The 23,683-nt window shown below is 34.2% G+C and overlaps 3 protein-coding genes and 2 long non-coding RNA genes across 9 annotated transcripts; 1 reads left to right on the forward strand and 4 right to left on the reverse strand.

Annotated features, from left to right (window-relative positions):
• Positions 1-743: 743 nt before the first annotated feature.
• Positions 744-4,921, reverse strand: LOC107177446 (uncharacterized). Of its 2 annotated transcripts, none has more exons than XR_003066011.2 (4): positions 4,695-4,921; positions 4,395-4,444; positions 1,637-1,976; positions 744-1,522 (listed from the first exon to the last, which is right to left on the reverse strand). It is a non-coding gene; the product is annotated as an uncharacterized LOC107177446 (long non-coding RNA). The 2 variants fall into 2 exon arrangements; XR_008055629.1 differs by having other exon boundaries at positions 1,637-2,273.
• Positions 4,922-6,018: 1,097 nt separating this feature from the next.
• Positions 6,019-8,462, forward strand: LOC102628845 (protein FATTY ACID EXPORT 3, chloroplastic). 2 transcript variants are annotated; one of them, XM_052443548.1, is made up of 6 exons: positions 6,019-6,416; positions 6,933-7,305; positions 7,406-7,573; positions 8,028-8,074; positions 8,175-8,212; positions 8,358-8,462. In XM_052443548.1, the coding sequence occupies exons 1-6, from the start codon at positions 6,171-6,173 to the stop codon at positions 8,446-8,448; spliced, it is 963 nt and encodes a 320-aa protein (XP_052299508.1). In that variant the 5' UTR covers positions 6,019-6,170; the 3' UTR covers positions 8,449-8,462. The 2 variants fall into 2 exon arrangements, with proteins under 2 accessions (XP_052299508.1, XP_006481197.1); XM_006481134.4 differs by having other exon boundaries at positions 6,023-6,416; positions 6,930-7,305.
• A 1,962-nt stretch (positions 8,463-10,424) lies between these two features.
• On the reverse strand, positions 10,425-16,327 carry LOC102629481 (vacuolar-sorting receptor 1-like). 2 transcript variants are annotated; one of them, XM_006481137.2, is made up of 12 exons: positions 15,648-16,327; positions 14,345-15,037; positions 13,674-13,762; positions 13,504-13,573; positions 13,334-13,417; positions 13,143-13,219; positions 12,954-13,035; positions 12,527-12,609; positions 12,349-12,415; positions 11,649-11,777; positions 11,206-11,312; positions 10,425-10,765 (listed from the first exon to the last, which is right to left on the reverse strand). In XM_006481137.2, the coding sequence occupies exons 1-12, from the start codon at positions 15,940-15,942 to the stop codon at positions 10,670-10,672; spliced, it is 1,872 nt and encodes a 623-aa protein (XP_006481200.1). In that variant the 5' UTR covers positions 15,943-16,327; the 3' UTR covers positions 10,425-10,669. The 2 variants fall into 2 exon arrangements, with proteins under 2 accessions (XP_006481200.1, XP_024955950.1); XM_025100182.2 differs by lacking the exon at positions 11,649-11,777.
• Positions 16,328-18,367: 2,040 nt separating this feature from the next.
• Positions 18,368-19,381, reverse strand: LOC107177451 (uncharacterized). The gene is made up of 2 exons (XR_001508506.3): positions 18,963-19,381; positions 18,368-18,773 (listed from the first exon to the last, which is right to left on the reverse strand). It is a non-coding gene; the product is annotated as an uncharacterized LOC107177451 (long non-coding RNA).
• A 736-nt stretch (positions 19,382-20,117) lies between these two features.
• Positions 20,118-23,287, reverse strand: LOC102629956 (uncharacterized). Of its 2 annotated transcripts, XM_006481138.4 has the most exons (5): positions 22,935-23,285; positions 21,702-22,632; positions 21,297-21,392; positions 21,029-21,165; positions 20,118-20,473 (listed from the first exon to the last, which is right to left on the reverse strand). In XM_006481138.4, the coding sequence occupies exons 1-5, from the start codon at positions 23,171-23,173 to the stop codon at positions 20,344-20,346; spliced, it is 1,533 nt and encodes a 510-aa protein (XP_006481201.1). In that variant the 5' UTR covers positions 23,174-23,285; the 3' UTR covers positions 20,118-20,343. The 2 variants fall into 2 exon arrangements, with proteins under 2 accessions (XP_006481201.1, XP_024955730.1); XM_025099962.2 differs by lacking the exon at positions 20,118-20,473 and having other exon boundaries at positions 21,041-21,189; positions 22,935-23,287.
• Positions 23,288-23,683: the final 396 nt, after the last annotated feature.

A 23,683-nucleotide genomic window follows, 5' to 3' on the forward strand; every position in this document is an offset into this window, starting at 1 on the left:
AGCTATTCTATGTAGTTAATAACTATTTAAAAGCACCCAATAATTATTTTATAGCTATAAAATCCAGTTTTCTTAAGGCTACAATAGTGTTATGTCATTTATAAATTAAAATTAAAATAAATGGCCTCTTCCAGTCATAATCATCTCGTATGCTAAAAACACTATGTTAGAGGGGGCAAGAGGTTCCTTCCCTGAGGTAAGGGCCGAGGGCCTTGCTCTAAGCTTTTTTTTTTTTTAAAAAAAAAAAAGAAGTCCTTGTCATTAGAGGAGCAATGCAGATAGTTACCTAAAGTATTATGGTGCGTTGATTTCATGGAATGGGAATGAGAATGGGAATAGGAATGAAATTTCAATGTTTACTTGACAAAAATAAATGAGAATGAAAATGTGCTAGAATGTCATTGATGTGTTTACTTGGCAAAATAAATGAGAATGAGAAATTGGAATGATAATCAATTTACCAAAATACCCATAGTACTAAATAATATAAGTTTCATTAACTAGATACATGTATAAATATTATTATAAAAATAATATTAATTAAAAAATTAAATTAATAATAATAAATGATAATAATGATAATATTAATAAAAATAATAATAACAATAATTAATATAATAAAGTTAATAAAATTTAATTATAATGACATTTAAAATAGTAAAATAAATAAATTTTGATGATGATAATAATAATAATGAAATTAATATTATTAAATTGAAGATTAAAATTGAAGAGAATCAAAATTGAAACAAAAATTCAATAATATTCTCCAAAATAACAACATCCTAATACAAATTTCAACTTAAAATCCCCATATAGCACCTACAGATATACATTCCAGATAACATCATCCAAAACAAGATATATCTTCAAAATAACATCATCCAAAATATCATGTTAAAAGTTGAAACATATTTTATCGCATGAAACTATATATCACCACTTAGCAATAAAAGCACATATCCTTTTCTCCATCGAACTGGGCATATTAAAAAACAAACGCAATAGTTCAGGCTTTGTTGCCAACATGTTAGTAGCTTTCATTTTCTGCACTTCATCCAAGCCATCAATTTTAAGCATCTCATCAAACACCTTAGTTAGTAAATTTGCTACCTCCTTATCTTGTGTAGAAAGAACATTAATCAAACCATCTAATTTGGGTATCATCCCAGCCACTGACTCAGCCATTACCTTAACACTTGAGTACATACCACTAGTATTACTATATTTGTTTTTATCTTTTCTTGGACTTATTTGCTGAACTATTATGAGCATTTTCAGCTTGAGAGTGTGCACTCTTGTTTGCTAAAGATATATCATCACCAAAATAATTTATTGAAACCTCATTAGTTGAGTCATTTCCTAAATTTACATTCAAATTGTCCTCTTGACGTACCTCTTCTTTATCATCATCGGCATTCCCCGCATTAGTTCCAGTAGCACGATCACAACCATAAATCTCACTCAAAGTGTAATAATATGGAAATGGTTTGTTAAACAAACCACTTGCGACTGGTCTCTTCTGTAATAGAAACAAAATATTAATCCAACATGATAATAATTGTCACACATAATTCAAAAAATCGAAAACAGATAATAATTCTAATATAGTCTTAAATAGAACAAATATTAATACCTTGACATAATCTTCAAAAACAAATTTGTCGCAAATAAGCTTCATTGCTTCATTGTCCCAACCAAAGCCACTGAGACATAGCATATCGTGCTAAACACTCCATTTAGTTTTCAAAGTCTTTACTCGAGATCTTATGTGGGGATTTCCTTTCAAACCGCAACCTGGCAACTTTTCCTCTAAAATAGCTTTCAATTTTTGCAAATAGCCATTTTTTAATCCACAATCTGTATTCCACAAAGGACTTTGACTTAATTCCAATAATGAATCAACCAAGGTCGCATCTTCAACTTCGGTCCAGAAATACTTGTTTAGCCCTCTATCTCTTGGAGAAAAACTCATTCTATATCATTAACAAACAATTTCATGTACAAATTTAAATAATTTTAACACAACCAAATATAAACCAATCAAATTAAAAGGGATTACGTCAAAGTCATGAAATACAATAAAAAAGAAAGGCATTACATCTCAGTCGCTATAATGTCAAACAACAATATAAAAAAAAAAACCACAATGTCAAATAACAAGACAAAACAAACAATAATACAAATAAATCACTTCATGCTTTTCTACTGGCATTCCATGTGTTCCACATCTCTTGTGCCAAATTTTCTCTGCAAGTAGTCCATTCATCAAGCTGTTCATCATCAAAGTACATTTTCATATTATCATAAGTCATTTCCCTTCTTATGAAATTATGTAACATACAATAAACATATATTATGTGTCGTGTTTTAATATCATAGAATGAAAGACTCTTTAAAACAACCAATCTCTTTTTTAATAACCCAAAACATCTTTCGATGACATTGCGAGCACTCAAATGCCTCATATTGAAGAACTCTGCAGGCGTAGTAGGTTGGTGTCCGTCATGATAATCACTCAAATGGAAAAGTTGACCTCTAAATGGTGCAAGAAAACTATTTCCATTTGTGTAGCCAGTATCAACTAAGTAATAATGACCTATTAAGACAAATAAACTACATAATATAAAAATTTAATCAAAAAATTATGCATCAGGAAACGTTGTTTTGAAATATGTAGTTACCACGTGGAACCTTTAAAATCATTTCTTCTCGTCAATGTATCTCTTAATACACGCATATCATGAGTTGAATATTCACATCCGGGTAAGACATAAATAAATTGCATATCTTGGGAACAAACACCCAAAACATTAGTTACAATTTCATTTTTCCTAGTTTTATATTTCAGTTTATCGACTCCGAAACATGAACTTTAATATAAGTACCATCCAATGCTCCCAAACAATTCTACAAAATAAAATTAAAATTTTTTAACAACCTTGACATTGTGTTTCAATTATTTAAACGCACCTTAAACCATTTCCATTTTGGGTCCATTGAATCCTCCATCACTGGTTCGAGTGTTTTCCAAAAATTCTTTTGACATCTAATCATTGCTTTCAGACACTTATGAAAACATTGACTAACTGTTCGTCCCGATTTTGTAAAATTAAAACCAATTACCCATTTCTATTACCAATCAAACCCCCTCTCCTCATGAAGCATGTTGCATAATTTTGTAAATGTTTGCCTATCCATCCTTAATTGTGACAAACATTTCACATTGTTATCAAAAATCAAATCATACAAAAAGCTCATTCTAGTCCAAAGTCTATTGATCGATATAGGTCTTCTCACTCTCTGTTCATTAATTAAAGTAAGGTGGGCACACATTGCAATACACATAGCCAATATCATTTGTGACATCATAACCACAATTTGTATGACTACCAAGACTCTCTTCTTTCTTGCCAACTGACGAGTTATTCTTATATCTCAACATAACATAAAAAACTAATTACTATATAAAGCTTGAAACCAAGAATAGTTCTCATAAAAACAAAAATAAATATATAGTTCAAAATAAAAAGCTTTGGAAAGCAAAATACATAATATCTGCAGTAAAATAACATTTCCAAAATCATAAAACAAAAAGCAAATTCTAAGGTAATAACGATAATATCAATTAAATATGTCAGAAAATTCATGAAAATTTACAGAGCTATTGTGAACAGGTGTGGCATTACTCATAAAAATCAACACAAGTGATGAGCATTTTCGATAACTGACTTTTAACCAAAACCAGAAAACTATCCAACAACAACTAAAATAAAGATCCACAACTTTGAAAATTCACAAAATATTCATTAGGACTCAAAAAATTCATTTCTCTTTTTTAATGACAGAAGACATTCCCAGTAAAGATGTACATAAAATTCAGAATTTATAGAGTTTAGCCTCCCTCTTACATAAGTAAAGCGAACCAAAAACAAGTAAAAAGACCTCAAGCAAACTTGTTCCAAAATCAAAAGAATTCTTAGTAGCATTATCCCTCATCAAGCAATGATGTACATTGACTTAAACAATTAATCCATAAGCTTTGCGATGCTATCAAGGCATTGCAACTCACATCCACTTAAACTTATCTTCTTTTGCCTTCCTAATAGTAATATTTGTTACTATATTTTAAAATTGGAGCAATGAATAGCCTCAAAATAATTTATTTCTCATTACCCACTTCAACTTTTACAATTTACTATTTCAATCCTCACTAATAAGTCATGCCCACTAATATTTATTAATACCCAGATGAAATTGAATAAAACCCATATCATACCAAAAAAAATAATAAAGAAAAGTATTATAAAAATGAAAAGCCATAACGCAAATGAGAGAGAGAGAGAGAGAGAGAGAGAGAGAGAGAGAGAGAGAGAGAGAGAGAGAGAGAGTACCAGAGAAGCTAAAGAGCGAAGCTTTGCAGAGAAAGTTGACCAGCGAAGGACTGTCAAAACAACGATTAGTGGTGTTGCATGCGAAATTAAACTAAATTAAATAGCACACTCTCAATCTACTTTGATGCAATCGTAAAAGGGACAGAACACTAAGAGAGCAACAATGAAACTGAATAATAATAATTTTTTTTGGATAAAAAATTATCACACAAACGAAACTGAGAAGCAAAACAACATGAAACACAGAGAACTTGAAGCATAAAGAGAGTCGAAACAAAAATTAAGTAAAATAAAACAAACCTTTCAATTGGCTGAGACGGAAGTACGTCAAGAGCAAATCGACAACGTGGAGGCAACGAGGATAGGTGGCACTGGAGATACGAGCAGAACGACGACAAACGGCTAATTCATGACGGCTTGTTTTGTGAAGTTTGTTGATGGTCTGGTTTCAAGGGCCTTGCGATTTGATAATAGAACTCATGTAAGTGGCTTCATTCAAGCATGTGATTTGAATGAAGATAATTCGGAAAATATGAAAAAATTATAAGGATGCAAAAGTCAATTTAGGAAATAGGAAACTTCATTCCCAACCTCCCATGAAAATGAGATTTTCATTCCTTATTCCCAAATTGTGTGGAACCCACACATTTTATTCTCATTCCCAAATTACATTTTTCCAAGTAAACTTGGTTTCATTTTCATTTCCTAAAGTCTTAAGTAAACACACCATTAATGTTTAATGCATATGTTTGCTCTCAATTGTTTGTTCTTTCTATTTATTTAATTAGTGGAGAAAATGTCCGTTTCATCCTTCAAATACTGTATTGATTTGAAAAAAGAAATAGATTACAAAATTTTGACAAAAATATTAAAATATCAAGATAGTTATCAATCAACTTATTTTTTGTCGAGACATTTTAATCTTATATTTTTTTATCAAAATTTTATAATCTAATCTCTTTTGTTAAAATAGTAATTTTAAAAAAAATATCCGTAGAGTGAGAGAAATTAAATAATAATAATAATAATTTTTTTCTCGTTTATTAAAAGAAATCTAACAAATATTACATGAGGACCAGCAATTACTTCTTGTACCATATCGAAACACCAATGCCAAAGCTACACTGGACCCCACAACTTATAACTTTTGTTGTTTACGTGTCGCCAAAGCATTGCATTACAAGGTTCACACTTCGAACGTCTCAACGCATTTCGCCGACGTTAGCTCTATCTGTAATGTAGCGGGGTCCTCTATTCCAATAAAATTTAGTCTTGAGTAAATTTTTTTTTAGTGGAGTGGAGTGTTCATTAAAAAATTTTAATTATTTAATTATCAATATAATTTTTATTAACGGATAAATTTTTTTAAATTATATTATCAAATAAATAAAATAAAAATATAACATAAATAGCAGATATTTTAAGTAATTCAATTTTTAAAAAAAATTCTCTAAATTCTCTAACCTCTATTTTTGTTAACAGAAATAAAATACCTTATTTAGTCTACAAAAATTCCATCCAAAATAAAATCTAATAATAACAAGTTTTTTTTTTTTTAAAAAAAAAAGATTAAATGAGCACGCTTGACACAGTTAGATAAACTATATCAAACACAAACAGTGACTTAGCTAGTCCAAAAGTTAAGCTTAGTCATAAAAATGCCAACTTTTTAAAACCCTAAACGTAAGCTAGCTCTTATTCCCTCTCGATTGCTTCGCCAGTAGTCTGAATTTGTAATCCCATTTTCTTTTGTTCTCTCTAGACGAAGGAAGCGATATGAGTGTCTCAATTGAATTATTGTCAACCAAGAACCCTAACCCGAACCCCAGACTTAGCTTTGGTTCTGAGGCGTTGTATGGCTCACCTTGTATGCGGGTCCCGTCTCGCGGTCAACGAGTCTCGATTGCTCCACGTGTCAGAGTTGCCGCGAAAGGGATTGGAGTCGGATTTCAGTTGCCAGAACGACGGAGGTCGTCGTTTTATCGATCCACTGTCGTTTTCTCAGCTTCCCACGAGGAATCGGTAAGCTTTCTATTTTCTGTTATTTTCTTCTTAGCACTTGTTAGTACCTTAGCGTGGGGAATTTGGCGCTGCTAAATTGATAATTCAATAAAAATATCTCCTTTTATTTATTGCGTGCGATTAACGTGATTGATAATTGCTGATTTCTGTGAAGAGAATAGTACACATGAATGTTAATTTTTTAACATAATGAAGCTGCATTTTTAACCAGTCTACCTTTTTTTGGGAAAACTTGGCAATTGAATTGGGTTTGTTTTTTTGTTTTTGGTTCGTCCCATTTGATGAGGCATTTAGGAAAGCAAAAAGTTCCATGTAGGAACAGTTTGTTATGACCTCCTACAGAACTGTTGTCTCGCCGCTAATTGAGAAGAGTTTGTTACTCATTGCAAAATTTACTACTATTATTCTATGGAGCCTCAGTTTTTTCGTGTTCACGCCTTTCTTAGGGGAGTTCCCAGGATTTATCTTGCTGCTATGCAATAATAGTGTCCTGCTTCCTTAATTTTCATGTAGAAGTCTTCAGAGGAGAGCAGTGAAATCAAGGCATCTGCTAAAGAATCAGAAGAAGCATGGAAACAGACTCTTGCTGCTTTCAGAGAACAAGCAATAAAGATGCAGAGTGTGTCACAAGAAGCATATGAGATATACTCTAAGAGAGCTACTGCCATCTTGAAAGAAACTGCAGAGCAGTTGAAAATTGAAGCAGAGAAGGCAAGGAAGGATCTGACTGTTGTAGCAAAGGAACTCAGTGAAGATGGTAAAAAATATCTGACAGAGGCTACAGAGAATAACCCTGAAGTGAAGGAGATTGTGGAAACTTTTACATTACCAACTGATGATGTGAAAGAATTTTCTACACTCCGTGACTTTTACCTTGGAATACCATATGGTACTTTTAGTATATGACAGCGTTTAACTGGATGATTTACAATGCATTTCCGCCCATTGACCTTTCTTGTACATGTTATGATAGTTCTTATTTGTTGCAGGCTTGCTTCTTACTCTTGGTGGCTTCATTTCTTTCATGGTAACGGGCAGCATACCTGCCATCAGGTTCGGTGTTATTCTGGGGGGTACACTTTTGGCTTTAAGCATAGCAAGTTTGCGGTCACATAAGAAAGGGAAAACATCTCCTGTAGCCTTGAAAGGACAAGCAGGTCAGCGCTTGGTTTATTTTACAATTGAGATAACAAAAAAATATTAATAAAACAGCTAGTAAATCACTGTATTTTGGACTCATTGCACTGTTGTTAGTTCATTCTCTGTGGCAAAAGATGGAATTCATTTTTTCTTTGGAACTCTTAAATCCACTATGACGTGCTGAGTCATGCTAAGTTTTATTAACCTCTCAATAAAGAGCGCACTTCTTTAAGAATGAGTAGCTTTTTATCATTGTATTCCTCTTGGGGTAGGCTGTCTACACTATTGTCATAATGACTTACTCTTTAATTTATCTTTACATAATGTATAGTGATTGCACTGTGGGATCAGGTTTACCATTTGTTTTGAAGTTGGAGCAAGAAATTGAAATGGAAACTTTCATTTGTTATAATGGTATTATCTGACTCATTTATTTTTATTTTAATGGGATTATATCATATTGATATGCAGCAATAGCAACTATAATATTCTTAAGGGAGATACGCTGCTTGTTTCAGGTAAAGATTTTTCTCAGAAGTTTCATTTTGTTTATAAATGCTTAATGCACCTATTAAATACCTGACTATTAATTTGTTTCTTTATTTTGACACATTTCAGAGCTTAATGTTTCCAAATCTTTTGATAGCCATTGTCAGGTTTGGAAGCTTTTTAATCTTACCCTTTTATGTTGTTACACTTCTATAGCATACCTTGAAAGATAACATCAGTCTTGGACTATCAATTTGACTTTAGTTTATACTAACTTTTATTCGGTTTGTTTGACTTTGCTTCCTTGTGTAGTGGTGCAATGGTAGCATTCTATTTCTATAGAATCACAGTTGAGAATAAGTGGAGAAAAGGGTCAGATATGGAATATGGCACTGAAAATTGATCCCTTTGGTCAAGGTTAGTTTGTTTGGCTCTTCAGAATTATTAATTTTGAGGTACTCTCTTACAGACAAATGTCAATCAGTCTGTTTCTTTTTAATAACAGCCTCTTATTCTCGTTATTTTAATGAACTATGTGATAATGACTAATAAGAGATTCAGATTCCATATCTTTGTTGCAGAAATAAAAGGAATATGCTCTTAAGTTCCATATGGAATTTCTAGAGTACTTCATATCTTGTGACAAAGTGGATTTTCAAAAGATATCTGAAGCAAAAACATGATGACTACACGTTGTAGTTTTACTTTGCACTGTTGTAAAATTCCAGCTTGACGACAGGAATAAGGAACTAGTGAGCTTGTTCTGGATTCTGGTTTGATTTGATCAGGGATTACAAGGATTCAAGAGTTTTCAGTAGTAGTAATTTTTTTCCCGCCTTTTTGCAGACAGTTTATGCTTGTGATTGTAAGAATTCCCGTAATCAATATCAATATGGCCTGTTACTGTGAATTGTATGTAAAGGACCACCCTTTAATGAAGTGGGGCATGCGCACAGAGCTGGATGAAGCGCTATCCACAAATGACCCCCAGCAGTAAACAATGAACCGATATGAAAGAAGAGAAAAGCGTCATAAAGCGGACTGAAGAAAGAGCAAGTTGTTTCAGCTGGCCTTTTAAAAGTTCATCAAAATTATTTTAAAAAATATGTTTTTTATAAGTACTTTTAACTTCTTGACTTATATCCGAAATGTCTCTTTCAACAATAAATTTTTGACGAAACCACGGAGACTGTTTAAAAAGTAAATTTTAAAAAATCAACACAAATTTTTAGTAAGTTCTTATTATTTTTGTCAAAATAAATTTTTTTTTTAATTTTTTTTTCAAAACTCATTTCCCTCATATAATAATAAAGATTAAGGGTTATCTTTTGTTGATGCTTTAGATATAAATTATGCTTTTGTTAACTAAGTAAAAATTTTTTAGTTTGAAAGATAAACAAAGGTAAAAATAATTTCTGCACTATTTTTATTTTATCATGAACCACTTTAAAATTTTGACATATTTTTTGTACCACCTTTATTTTTAAGTATATATCAATAAAGTACTTTGACCCTAAAAATGAACAATTTTACCCCTAAATAAATTTAAAAAATTATTTTATTTTACGAAATTTTAAAAAATAAAAAAAAATTACAATTACAAAAATATCTGTAAATTTAATATAATAAATAAATCTCCTATCTAATATGTTAATTTTTATAATTATAATTTTATTTAAAAATTATCATATTAATTTTTTGTTATTTCATTTAATTTGTACAGAGAAGTTTCTCAATAGTAATTATGGAAAGTTTACAATAATTACAAATAGTTTTTCTCTTCATATTAATTTTCGTAAACTTTCCTATACTTAATTTAATTACAAAAAATTATAATTACAAGATGTTAATTTTTATAGCTATATTTTCATTTAGAAATTACCATCTTAAATTTTTAGATTTATTTTATTAAATTTAGGATATTCTCATAATTAAATTTTTTATTTTATAAAATAAAATAATTTTTTAATTTATTTAAGAATAAAGTAAGTATTTTTAGTATTAAAATTATTAATTAATATAAGTTTAAAAATAAAAGTGATGCAAATAATATATCAAACTTTTGTGATGGTTAAATATACATATGATAATATGATATAATAACAATAGTGCAAAGATAATTTCAAATAAATAAATAAGACACAAGAAATTAAAATTACTTGCTGATAACTCTCCAAATGATGTCTAAAAGATTTTGCTCAGCGTGCACGGATAAAGAAACTTTTATTACCTTTGCTTATTCATCTGCAGACCCTAAATAACAATAATAATAAAAACTGCAAACCATTGCCAATTGACGACAGAGGAAAGTTACAAAATGAAGAGTTGAATGACCTCCCAGGCAGCATTACATAATGAGCCATCGAACTGAAACTTGGGTAATCATTAAAACTGTTTCCATTCAATGAAAAATTGACTGTGCTGCTGGGCATTTATGTGCGTCGGTTATAATTTAAATAATTTACAAATAAACTAACTCCACTCACAGTAAATTGTAACGCTAACCGAGCATATAAGCCAGGTAATAAATTAAACATTACACCACATAGTATCAGTAAGATGTGGATAGAGCATTATGTTCTTCTGACATTGTCCCCTTCTTTCTGGGCCGACGGGCCCTGCTCTTAAACATCACCGTGGGAAGCATGCTGAACCTCTGCTTGACTATCCAATGGCATGTACTGTGCCATGATGGCCCGTATCTCTGAATCCATATATCTCTGTTGAAAATAAGACACAGTAAATGATGAGACTCCTATGGAAACTTGAAAGTATAATTAACAAACTCATTCCAACATCCAAAAAATAGGACACTCAGAAAACGGTAATAATGTTAGCTGTCCTTCATGTTGCAGTGATTCACAAACATTAATATGATCAGTGATCTAGCTAAAATCAACTCCCAGCCTAAACAAATTGTTATTAGTAGCCTGAATTAAGTTTCTCTTAAATCGACCATCTTTAGCAATACTTCAACTACATCACCCATCAGTGCGCTAGCATTACAATCTTTCTACTTTCACTACTACAGTACGGCCCTAATCATATTGATTGGGACTTGAATGAGGATGGGCTGACAACTTCAATTTCGATTTGAAAAATGGAACCTGAACTAAATAAAAGAAAGATGTTGGACATTAGTTAAACAATCAGGTCATACCCGGATTCTGTACTTGTAAAATGCATATCCTGCAACGCCAGTAGCTGCTAAGCCAAGAATGACCATCCATACAAAGCCCCAGCTAGCCTCCGATCTAACATCTTTGCCTGCATTTTTCAAATAAAACAATAATCAATGGCAAGGAAATAAAGGTGGATGGGCAGTAACGGAGTAGCAGTTACATAGAAGCATCATAAACAACAGGTGTTTCAAGAAAATGTTCACAATGTGGAGAATGAGAAATATATTTTGTCTAGATACTTGGCACCAGGATGTTCTAACCATAGTTTGGTATAGAGAGAGAGAGAGAGAGAGTTGAGTGCATTAAAATGGGTTCACAGGAAGTCCTAAAGGTTATTTCAGGATTAAAAAGAGAGATCTTCTGTTTGCCAACATTAGGCGTTATTTGTTGAACAGGTAAATTGAGTACCCAGGGAACTCACTTATGCAGGTGTCATGCTCTTGCATGTACAACAATCCACTGCCACAGCTGCACTCGTAACTGCCCCATGTATCTTTGCATTTGCACTCTGGGCATTGACATGCCAGCTTCTCTTCGCACTCATCCACATCTGAAACCCCCCCCAAAAAAAAAAAAAAAAAAAATTAAGGCGAATGAAAAGATAGCTTAAACCAGCATGTTGTAATCTCCCTTTTATCCACAAAAGGCGACGTGCTTCTGGCCGCCAAAAAAAAGGTTCAATCATATTTGTACAGAGAGCCCACAGTGGTTGGAATCAGTAAACAGCAGAAATTCTCAAAAGGCAACAAAAACTAGTGATTTTTTCTCCAACAGGGCCACTTAACTGTCCAAGAGCTTGGAGAGTTGAAGAATGGGGGAAAAAAATTATTCCATAAGTTTGCTGTCCCCCTTGAAACGCACACAAATCCGCAAAGAGAAGACTTATTTAAAACCAGAATGTTGAAATCATTTTCTAGATCTTAATCCAAGAATATTTGTGGAAGTGAACAAAGCAAAAGTACTTTTAAAAGATGGCGGAGGGAGATAAAAAGAGAGAGAGATGAGAAACAAGGAGAAGAAGAAGAAGAGAAAATGGTAAACAATGTCTCAAATTTTACTATTACATGAAGTGAAACGCCAAAGTAAATTATGATGTAAATGGAAAAGCAAACTGCCAGTACCTTCACAGTTGTTGACTCCATCACCCCTAAATCCAGGTGGACACTTGCAACCATGCAAGCTATTCTCCTGAAGAATCCATTATAAACCCCACAAAAAAAAAAAAATTAGAAAGAACTATTTTTTAACAATTCTTTTGTGGTAGAGCGAGACAAAGATCAACAGTTAAATGTTACTTACAACACAAGCAGAAAAAGATTTGCCATCTTGGATTTTCTTCCAACACCCTCCATTATTAATTGAACAGCGTGAAGCTCCTGAAGCTATTCAACCAAACAGATACAAGTCATGATTGAAATAGAAAGTTTTTTAGCGTGCGGGAAAACCTAAAAATAGAAGCAGGATGCTGAAAACCATGCTTCAAGTAAAGATACATAGATGTAAGCAGCACCCAAAGATTGATATTGGAAATGTATGCATGGTAACTAACTAACTTCCAAACAAAGACAAAATAAGACCCAAAAGCACAATGACGAAAAATGCCCACAGTTCCCAAGTCCCATAATCCTACAGATTTTGCTGTTCTGGAAACTAGCATGTGCTTAGGGCTTGATTATAGAAACTAAAAATAAATGCCAGTGACTCTTACTCCATGCAGAATCATTACCTTCACAATGAGTATAACCATCACCAACAAACTTCACACCTCGTACTATAGGACATTCGCACACTCTTCCTCGGAAAGTATCCTATAACAAAATAAACGGGTATAAATTTGGGGAAAAAATGACAAAATGGAGTAAGCATTCAAGATTTAACAGATGATTTTCCCACAGAAGGTTGAGTACAAAAATACCTTGCATGCTGTTATGTTAGCGGCTTTGTCCTGCCAGCACCCACCATTGTTTTCTAAGCATTCATTAGTTTCAATATCTGCCGAGAACAATCACATCAAAACAATGAATACTGCCTCAATAACAATCTCCAACCAGTAAAACAGTGGTGATCATACAACAAATTGAATGACTAAAAAATAATAGCATTAACCTTCACTTAAGCATATGGCTGGCTCTGTAGTCTCCTGAAAACCTGCACAAATAGCCTTGAGAACTGCTCCCTTGTCCAACTTACCTGAAATCAGAAAAATGGAATTTAAATATTTGCAACATGCAGTCGGATAGCTTAAAGATATATTCAACCCAGCTCTTAGTTCACACCTCTATACTGTCTATTGTTAATAACAAGTGTTGGCAGTATAGTAACATCTCCACGGGAGCCTTTTCCAATCTAACCACACATGAAGAAGAGTTGAATAGGATAGACAAATATTAAATATATTAAATCTATAGAAAGAAAAAGGATATATATAGGTCTTTTATGAGCTAACCTGTGCATCTTGTTCGGTTTTAAGAACTTGATTGTCCACATCTGCCTCAGGATCTCCAACACATTCATCTACCTTCTTGAGGTCAACACCTAAAAAAACGCATCACAAAAGAAGCAAATTTTAAAACATTCCACAGTAGGCTTACAACCTCCAGAACTCAATTAGCTAGACATAAATCATCTCTCTCACAGAAAATGAAGTAGCTAAGATTTCTTGGGCCCCAACATAACAAGAGATGAAATTCAGAGGCATTTAAGCAAAATAAATTATGCCATTTCATATATGCTGACAAGGTGATGCACAAGGGAAGAAAGAAAAACAAAAAAACATCTGCACTAAAATGATGGCAACACTTCACGGTCACTACATTCTGTGAAATGCAAGTATCTGAAGCATCCTATTACTAAAAGTGTGAATGCAAAAGGTCATTGGAAATGAATTGAAATTTGGAGTCTCCAAGAATATGACAGAAAGACAATAAGCCTATGCTTATGACTTGTGGTGCAATTTACCAAGGTATAGCAAACAAATGAGAAAATGTAACAGTACATAAGAGTTGAGCTAAAGAAAATAATGCAGAATCCACAATTTCTACTAGGAAGATAGAAATAAAACATACTGTCACACATAACAATCTAGAACATCCACAAAATATGAAGGCTTTGACCTACCAAGAGATTTGATAACTTGCTCTGCACACTCCTTGGTGTACTTCTTCTCTTTCATTGGGCAACGGATTGCAAAGTCAGTCACATAGTCCCACCAAAGCCATGGCTTTCTGCTTTCATTGGCCACTTTAAAGAAGCAAGCTTGACGTAAATTTTGAACCACAACATCCTTTCCATCATACCCTCGGCTAAAGTCCTGCTCAGGATCTGGCGCACAGTACCTACCATGGTTGATGCACTGGGACTTGCATTGTTTGCTAAGAATAAATGCTTCCGGACAATACCAAGTTATATAGTGTGGGGTGAACTGAGTGTAACCCCTCTGCTCAAGTATCTGGGCAGCTCCTTTGAAGTTCTTAACAAAATCAATCTGGCTCTCACACTTTGGCCCGCACTCATCGTTGCTATTTGTCCAGAATTCATACTCCACACGCTCATCAGGATGCGGAAGAGCCTCTGTCCAATCTAGATTCATGTTAACCATTTCCCCACCACTTAGAGACTTCTTGATACTGTCACCCAAAGATTTGCTTATAAGGGCTGAGGGAATGGTGATGTTTTGTAGATATTCAGCGTCTGCATTCTCTTCTTCAGGGGTGTCCATGGTAATCAAAGGTTCAGTCTTATCATCTGCCACAAGAATAGCAGCAGCTCCACCTTTTTGCGCATTCCAGGCCTTCAAGGTGAAGTAACAATCTGCAAGTGGGAGTGGTCCAGGTACATTACCAGCTTGTCTATAATAAATAAAATTGGAACAAAGAAATCAACTGAAATACTAAGCCAGTCTCTACATGATATAGTTACAAAAATTTCAAAAGCATGATTTGGAATACCATAGTTTGACTCAGGCAAGACATCAACAAAGTAAATTTTCATGAAATGTTTATATTAACAAATTTCTACTACTGGAATTCCCAAAGCACGGACCTCAGACCAACCCGAATACCAAACCTGACTTCCCCCTGCTAGACTAGTAAAAACGTCTACTTTCTTAACTCGGTGAATTTTCATAGGAAAGAAAAAGCGCCAACAAACATGCATAAAGTATTTAACTAGCCACGATCTTTCAAAAAATTAATCAAACAAACAAAACCATACACTTGAAGCAAATGAAAGTATACAAGGAAAGAAAGTATATAACAACATTCCTTAATTACATCAAGCCATCCAATTTAACAATTTAACAATTTAACCAACCATAGTTACATATGAACAAACAATTAAATGAATTTAACAAACAAGCTCTTAACTTCATTCAAAACAAAAATCATAGAACGAACAAAATCATCAAATTTAAAAATCTCACCTCCTCGATCAACAAGGAGAAAAGTGGGTAATCCTCCAGGCCTTGACTTGAAGGAAAGATCAACTTCATCAAAACCCTTACAAGCCTTTTGATTGGCTTTTGGATAAACCACGGTACCAATTAAAGTTCCTCCATATTGAGGAACCCCAAAATTCCCAATTGCACATTCATAAACTCCTTTGATTTTCTCTGGGGATGTCACTTTCAAGCTATTTTTCTCCACAACAAATCTTCCAAAACTTAAACCACATAGTAAAAACAAAATACCCACCAAAAACCCTAGCTTTTCCCTCATCTTTGCAGCTGATTTTCAATCTTTCTCCTCAACGAACTGATCGAAAGAGAACTACCCAGATCACCAAACCTTATTTATTGACTTTAGAAACCCAGATTTTTTTAAAAAAAAAATGAAACTGATGAAAAAACAATTGGAAGCTAAGAAATTATCAATCAACAAACCGACAAATTCAATAAAATTATTTTAAAAAATCAATTTATAAGCATAAAAGAGGACCCTTTTTTCCGTCTCTGTTAAGTAATCTCTAGCTGAAATCTTATAGAAGCTTACAAAAGGATTTGTTTGAACGTAAATAAGGGGTCATTTCCATTAGTAAAATCAGACTTGGACTCAAATACGTGTCAATTACTCTCACCAAAATCTAATCTTTTCCTCATTGTAGAAAAAATAAAAAAATAAACCTTTTACTGCAAGGGTGGTCCTTTTTTTTTTTTCTTTTTTAAATGTTAATACGTAGAATTTAGAAATAAAAAAGAAAGATCCCTCCGTAACTAAAAAGTAGACGCCCCCGTCGCGGACTTGAAAGCTTGAGATGAGATTGATTAATTGATTGATTGAATTACAGGTGGTCGGATAATTGCCGTTGATTCAATTAATCAATGCTCTTATTTTTATATTTTTTTCTTCTCGCGACATTTTGTTTTTATTGTCGTTTTCATATCATGTCGTGCTCGGACGTGGGACCCACTGAGTTAATAGATCGTAATCCTTGCATGTTATCCACGTGTTGTCTTTATTTACCGTACTCCCACACGTCACCCTTTGCAGTCGTCGTTTGCCGAAAATCGCTCGAGCTCCATTTTTTCAAAAGAAAATAAGATAATAATATCACTTGCATTGCAACCAACAAAGTTGAATTGATTATTAAAAAATTACAAACCTACGAATTTAAATTAGTTTAAAAAATTAACCACCGGGCCCGTAGCCCCCATTGGCACACCGATGCGCCTAACAACTTTAAAAAAATTTTGATCGATCTCTAATTATAAATATCATCAGAACTCGAATTATAATATAAAAGTTTATAAAAAAAAAATTACTTTAAAGAATTGCATCGCCATCAATATGAATAAGATTTGATGGGCAATATAATATCCCGGATTTTATATAATTTTGCAAATTATTATATAAAAACAAACAGGCAGGAGCATGTAAAACGTGAGTGGAATCACATGTGGCTGAAAGAGACAATACTGGGACACGTAAAACGTTCAGCTTTGTGCAATATTTGGGTTTTATGATATTGTTATCCTTTTTAGCTTTACTGATTTAAAATTAAAATCTACGCCCAAATTTACCCCCACCCCCCACACACATACAAAGCTTACTAAAATCAGAGTTCCATAGGTTATGTGTTGCAAAAGAAAATACTCTACTTCCCCGTAAATAACATAATCACTATGCTAGATAAAATAAATCTAACTGCAAACACTTGAACCTTAAAGAGGCTTCTGAATTGTACAATAAACTTATAGCAGAGCTAACGAGTAATAATAATATTGATCGAAGCTTGATTGTCGTTTCAATTTCTTCTCACTCGGTTCTATTTTAAATGAGAAGTACCAGCACTTTGATCAGAACTTTGCAAAACAACTTTTTGCATTGCCAAGTTGTCTTGTGAGAACGTATAAGCAGAGGATCGTTGCCCTGAAATTCTCCTAGACGGCACCGCATTTTTGCCCTCCAGAAAGATTATATGAAGCATCAACGGCCTGAAGGTGTATCAGGAGGAAGTCGCCACACTGATAATTCTCGACTATCACTCCCCTTCTCGTTGCAGCCTTGCAGGTGGTTCCATTGTTGGGCTATAAGTTGGTCGCATGTCAATCATCGTTATGTAATGTGTCATGTATGAGGCGATTTCTTAGGGTAGAACAGTGGATGCAGGGATTGTTGTAGTGGCAGAAAGCCATGGTCTTTCAACAGCTGCTGCTGATAGGCAGCCGCAGCACGTAAACCCCAATCTCGGTGTAGGTTTTGATCATGATTTTGCATGATCTCATCATCTGAAATTTCAATCAAGTCCGGAGAGTTTGGGCATATCGAATTCATAGCAGATTCTATACAGAATGAATTGGAACCGGTTGACTTCGTGACTGAGAAGTCATAGTGTTGCAGAGTTTATAAAAGAGACTTAAGGGGAATGATTTTCCATTTTTGAGTGCGTTCCATCTTAAGAAAATGACTTGCATATCTTGATCATGAAGATTTTTCTACCCAAAAAAATGAAAAATCTGACTCTATTTCTAGCCGGCAATGACATCTCAAGGCAGTAGCTCAAAAGGAAAGAAATCAAATATTAGGATCATGGAGATACTCTTAAAATTTTCCTTGGTAAGAGTTATAGACACTATGAAGAATCTAAGAACTAGCACAAGCAAAATTTTTTGTCAACGAACAGTTCATTAAAAATGGAACATAGTAAAGAATCTTGCGCTTGCCGATTATGTAACAAACAATATTGCATAGAAGAAAAATTGTAAACCGAATTCACAAATCATATGCAAATCTTGCAATTATGGGAGAGGGAGAGAGAGAGAGAGAGCATTGAATAGTGAAACGACAGGAATTGAATGGAAAAACGTAAATGGGTTCAATGGAAATGGCTGTGGTGACGATGGTGGTGGTGACTGGAATCATCTAATCCAAAGCAGCGAAGGAGAGGATAACAAGCCACAAATATGCACCTACGGATTCCAGTGAAAATAGATGAGACCATAAAGCAAGGGCAGCAACAGCACCTCAAGAATGGATCATCATATGGACTATCTCCATGATGGTGATGATGATGATTATAATGATGGTCATTACCCATGTTCTTCCTTCAACTGTTCAACAGGAATCAACAAATACCCACTAATCAAAATCCAGTTTTTAACCCAGGAACATTCATTCAACTTTTGGGAAAATGGTCCCATACGACAATAAATTTCATGGAAAATGTTACGTTTTTGCAACAAATTTTGTCAAAAACGGCTAAGAATATACATAAACAAGTGCTGAATGAATTAAATTACCTTGTAATTAGAGTAGTCGAAGCCTTCGGTCTCTATTGTGTGGACAATTATCTGTTACTGAGATGACTCTGAATTTTATTTTTTTTTTTTGACGAGAAGATGATGTGAAATTTGAAAGAACTGAAAAGGGTAGGTTTAATCATTTTGACTTTTTGAGGGAGGAAAGTACTTTCGGGTGTTCGGTGGGAATCGATGGGCACTGGATTAAGTTGCGGGTTCTGCTCATTCGGCCCAACATCATTGGGCCGCCAGTAAGCCGGACACTCTCCGTTTTCCCTTTTTTAATCTTTGTTTTTGAGTTAGACTATTGGCACTCCTTCATTGATCTTATAAAACTCCTATTATATTACAATTACATTTAAGAATAAATATAAATAGAATTAAACCATTTATATTTTCTTTCTCTCTTCAATTTTACTTTGCTTGCACAATATAAATATCTTTTATTAGCAGTAAAATAATCTGAATTTAAGAGGTAATCCTCTAACCCAAAACAAAATTTTTGTAATAAACATAACAAATTAATTAAGATACAATACAGTGAAAAAATAAGTTAAATAAAATTTTATTCCACTGCAAATAATTTTTTAAGGATTCTCAAACTAATTGCTAAACAAAAAATTTATAGGTGGCATAAAATTGTATTAGACCCATAAAATATTCATTATTTTATAAGTATAATGTTTGTCTTACTTTTTTTAGATTTTTTCTTTAAAAATTAAATAATAAATAAAATTTGAAAAGAGGAATATAAATATTAAAACTGAAAGAGTGAGGAAAATATTAGAAACTGAAAAATCCATAAATGAAAAGAGAGTTCATTTAGAAAAAATAAAAAAAAGGTACTTTTAGTATTAAATAAAATATAATTGACAGAGTGGTTTCAATAGGATTTTAATGGGGTGCTAATAGTCCGACTCTTGTTTTTTTATATCGAGCCCAGGGAAGGTTGTCCAAAGTGTAAAAGGAAGTGCTGATTCGGCCGCAGCCCTGCAGAGTTTCATGCTTACAAAGAATCTATGGAAGTGTAGAAGAATCAAAAGCTACAAACACTGTGCAGACTGCAGAGCAAAAACGTGAGCAAAACAAATAGGCTTGCACAGAGTTGTCATGAAAGTAAGAGCATATATATTATATAATATAAGAATCTGAGAATAGATTAAAGTTCTCTGCGTTTTATTATATTGCCTAAATTTCTGATGGTCAGAAGACTAGAGTTTCAGCTGTAAAAATTGTGTTTCACTGTTTGCTTTACATTCACATTCACTAGTGCTTTGTACGTACAACACAAATTGTGTAGCCAAAAAAAATCACAGTGAGATGCCAGGAGGTGCAGCTGATGCTTTAAAAGGGAGTTGCCTTGTACAGGGAGGTTGACAATCTATTCCCGCTTATCCTCTTCGAGATCTTCTCCAAGATTAGCTGCCATTTCCACGTTTTTTATTCCACTGCTGGTCAGTGAGACAGTCTCCTCATCGAAGTCATCTCCCATTTCCTCTGAGTATGCATATCTACAATTCCACACCAAATTAGTAGTAGTATATTGTTCTCATGCTTTGGCTGTTGTATGTCATCCATATAAGAATACACACTCAATATATTTGGGGCAAGTAGAATTACACTTTGTGAAAAAAACAGACAGAAGAAAAAGCAGCTATTCCATTGCCATTCTTTAAGTTAAACTTCATTTGCAATATCACTAAACTTATAATAGAAGAGATATCTATCGGGCAAGTTCCAAGGGGACTATGATAATTTCCTTTTTGTATGTCGAGCCGGATTATTATGTTTGATTTCTGTTTACGTGTGATGAGGAAGGGGGTCGGGTGTAAAGAGCAGCGAAAAAAACAAAAAGAGAACCATCTGTCTGGAAAACGTTGGTGACGGCTTGGGTTAAAAAATTAGAGGATGTAATGATATAAATATACTGATTATGGCAGAATGACAGCTGCAACTCAACCATGAAAGTGCCCCCCCCCCCAAAAAAAAACAGTTGCAACCAAAGTGCTAGAGCAACAAGTACCAGACAACAAAGAGCAATGAAGGCGATGCGTCAAAGCAAGTACCTGGTAGGGTTACGCGAAGGAGCCCAAAGAGCACATATCACCACCAAAAGAATGAATGCAAGCACAGCCCAGAAAGCTGGAATTATCCAGGCAATTTGCCACAGCTCATTTAATGGGTCGGTTGCATTGAAGTATAGCTGAGCCAAGACAATTCAGGCAAGCTACAAATTATCAGTGCCATTTAGATAAATGTATAAGTGAACATATTCCAGCAAATTTCATTTTTCATGAGCACCATAGCATTTTTAATTGCAATAAAACTTATTACCTCAAAGCCGATCCAAGCAATAGAGAGCAGCACGCAAGCTGCAAGGGCATTGGTAAACTTTCTGTACAGCTCCAGTTTAGCGAGGTTTCTCCTCATCTACAACAAGAAAGAAGAAAATCCACAAATATAACAAAAACTAATAGGGGAATAAATGTTTCACTTTAATGGTCGGACATAAATGGAAGATTCATAAAATATCTAGTGCCTGGGTTCTATCCACATTCCAAAACCCCAAACCCATATGAGAACAAGAAAATTACAGAGAATAGTACCAGAAGGTACTGAATGTGATATTATTTTATACCAGATTAATACCATGATGGGGCCCTAATCAGCAGATGCATGCACTGTCTAAAGTTTTATCTATCTGTCTGGATGGAATGAGAGCATGACGCAGAACATTACCTGAAGTTTCTCCAAAGTTCTAGATAATGACGAGAAAATCCAGAGAATAAAGCAGACATCCAGAACGGTAACAGGCAGCACGAAAAATAATTTTGCTTTGCCAGAGAAATCATTGATATTCCCCAAATTTTCGAAGATTTCAAGAGCCTCTGATGCAACAAAATACACTAAACCAAGAAAAACAACTTTGAAGGTTAAACCACCAAGAGTTGGCCTTACCACACCATAGCCCATAGAAACTGCCAACAGCAGAAGGCGAGACACAGTCTTCTTAACAGAGGTAAAAGTTACCGCCCACAAAGTAATTCCCATAGGTCTGCTTCCAGTTGAATTAAAATTGGCATACTCAAAGTACCAGATAGCCACTTCACACATTCCAAGAGCAATAACCCCAGTGATATAATAGTGCAACTGTATGATATCCTTCCAAAGTTGGACAAACCTCAGAAACCAGGCAAGGCCAAGCACAAGGTAAGCTAAAGACATCAAGCCAAAGAATGTCATCAAAGGAGCCATCTTTCCAGGTAAATACCCATCTGGGTTCTTCCACACAGTCCTTCCCTTAATCATAGTACCCTTGAGCTGCGGATCACAATACATAAAATACAAGTAGTACATTCCAGTCCTCTCAATTTCAACTTCTTCAGAAATTTGAGTTTCTTCATTGGTCCCCTGAAAGAAAGCTTTGATGCGTCTTGGCCACTCGTGGTTTTCTGGGTCTTTGTGAATAATAACCTCTCCTACACTACAAGACCCTTCCTTAGAGAGATTATTCGTGCAACATAAGACATCAGTTTTCAGAAAAGAACCTCCAATCCTTTCCCTCTCTTTCACCTCAAGAATGATGGCTTCCACCATCCCAGTGATCGTCTGCATTTCATTCTGCTTACTAGCAGACTCTTTTGGCCTCACAAATGTAACAGTCTCAAACCTGAAAACCCATTTTCGCTAATTATCATTAAAATTAAAAAATCAAAATATGTAATTCAATAAATTCATATCATCAAAAAACCTAAACCCCTCAACCATATAACTTAATCAATTCTGATGATCCATCAGAGACCACCAACATTTCATCTTGTTATTCATTAAGCATACATATAAACTAAGGTATTGTGCAACAAATTATATTTTCTTGAACCGCGAATGAAATAAAAGCAAGAAACAGCGTTCCAAAATTAGATACTTCAAATTCGAAACTTTTGAAAAAATAAAATAAAATAAAATAAGTACCTAATGAAAGACTTGCCCTTGAGGGGCTTGTCAGGAGAAGAAGCATCAGGGGAATGAAGAAGCTTAGAAGCGTAAAGACCTTCACTGCCGCCATGGAAGAAGAAAGCATTCGACTTTGGATAAAATGCTTCATTTTTGTACTCGTGAATCGACCCACTGACGTTTGTGATTAGACAGCACACACACCAAATTCCCACAAAATAAAAAACTACACAGTTCAACTTTTCCGACCAAAGCATCGTAGTTTTTGTTAGTTTCTAGAATCTCTTCTTCTCCTGTGTGACGTCAATAGAACAAAACACTTTGGTAAAGGTGAGAGACAACAGTTGCATGTAGTCGCTGCTTGCTAACAAACACCTATTATAACTATTGTTAGGACGATGACAATGACATAACACCATACTTAAAAAATTCTAAATCAATTGTTAGGCCCAAATGTATTGGGCTCCTCGCTAGCTCATTTATAACTGAACGGCAAAAGGGCCAAAAGCACAGTATTTATATATGTGTGTAGAGATGGCCAACGGGCCGGGCCGGCAATGGAAGGCCCATGCATACTCGCGCTCGTACTCGTGCCGTGCCATGCCCATTACGTGCTTTATGTACCATGTCATGCCTTTTTTTTTTTGCTTAGGCCTGGCCCATCATAAGTGTTGTGTCCACTTGTGCTGTGCCAACACGTGTTGTGCCGTAGGCCATGCCAGACCATGATTAAGAAAAAAAATCTACTAAATTTTTTTCTTTTTTTT

The sequence above is a fragment of the Citrus sinensis genome, chromosome 6, assembly GCF_022201045.2.
Source record: "Citrus sinensis cultivar Valencia sweet orange chromosome 6, DVS_A1.0, whole genome shotgun sequence".
Taxonomy (NCBI): domain Eukaryota; kingdom Viridiplantae; phylum Streptophyta; class Magnoliopsida; order Sapindales; family Rutaceae; genus Citrus; species Citrus sinensis.

Coding starts and splice junctions, on each gene's coding strand:
- LOC102629481 (XM_006481137.2), bottom strand. CDS start 15,942: ATGAGGGAAAAGCTAGGGTTTTTGGTGGGTATTTTGTTTTTACTATGT. Junction 15,038..15,647: donor TCTCCTTGTTGATCGAGGAG/GTGAGATTTTTA, acceptor TCCCACTTGCAG/ATTGTTACTTCACCTTGAAG. Junction 10,766..11,205: donor TTTACAAGTACAGAATCCGG/GTATGACCTGAT, acceptor TATTTTCAACAG/AGATATATGGATTCAGAGAT.
- LOC102628845 (XM_006481134.4), top strand. CDS start 6,171: ATGAGTGTCTCAATTGAATTATTGTCAACCAAGAACCCTAACCCGAAC. Junction 8,075..8,174: donor AGATACGCTGCTTGTTTCAG/GTAAAGATTTTT, acceptor GACACATTTCAG/AGCTTAATGTTTCCAAATCT. Junction 8,213..8,357: donor CTTTTGATAGCCATTGTCAG/GTTTGGAAGCTT, acceptor TTCCTTGTGTAG/TGGTGCAATGGTAGCATTCT.
- LOC102629956 (XM_006481138.4), bottom strand. CDS start 23,173: ATGCTTTGGTCGGAAAAGTTGAACTGTGTAGTTTTTTATTTTGTGGGA. Junction 22,633..22,934: donor AAGGGCAAGTCTTTCATTAG/GTACTTATTTTA, acceptor ATGGGTTTTCAG/GTTTGAGACTGTTACATTTG. Junction 20,474..21,028: donor CCTTCGCGTAACCCTACCAG/GTACTTGCTTTG, acceptor GTGGAATTGTAG/ATATGCATACTCAGAGGAAA.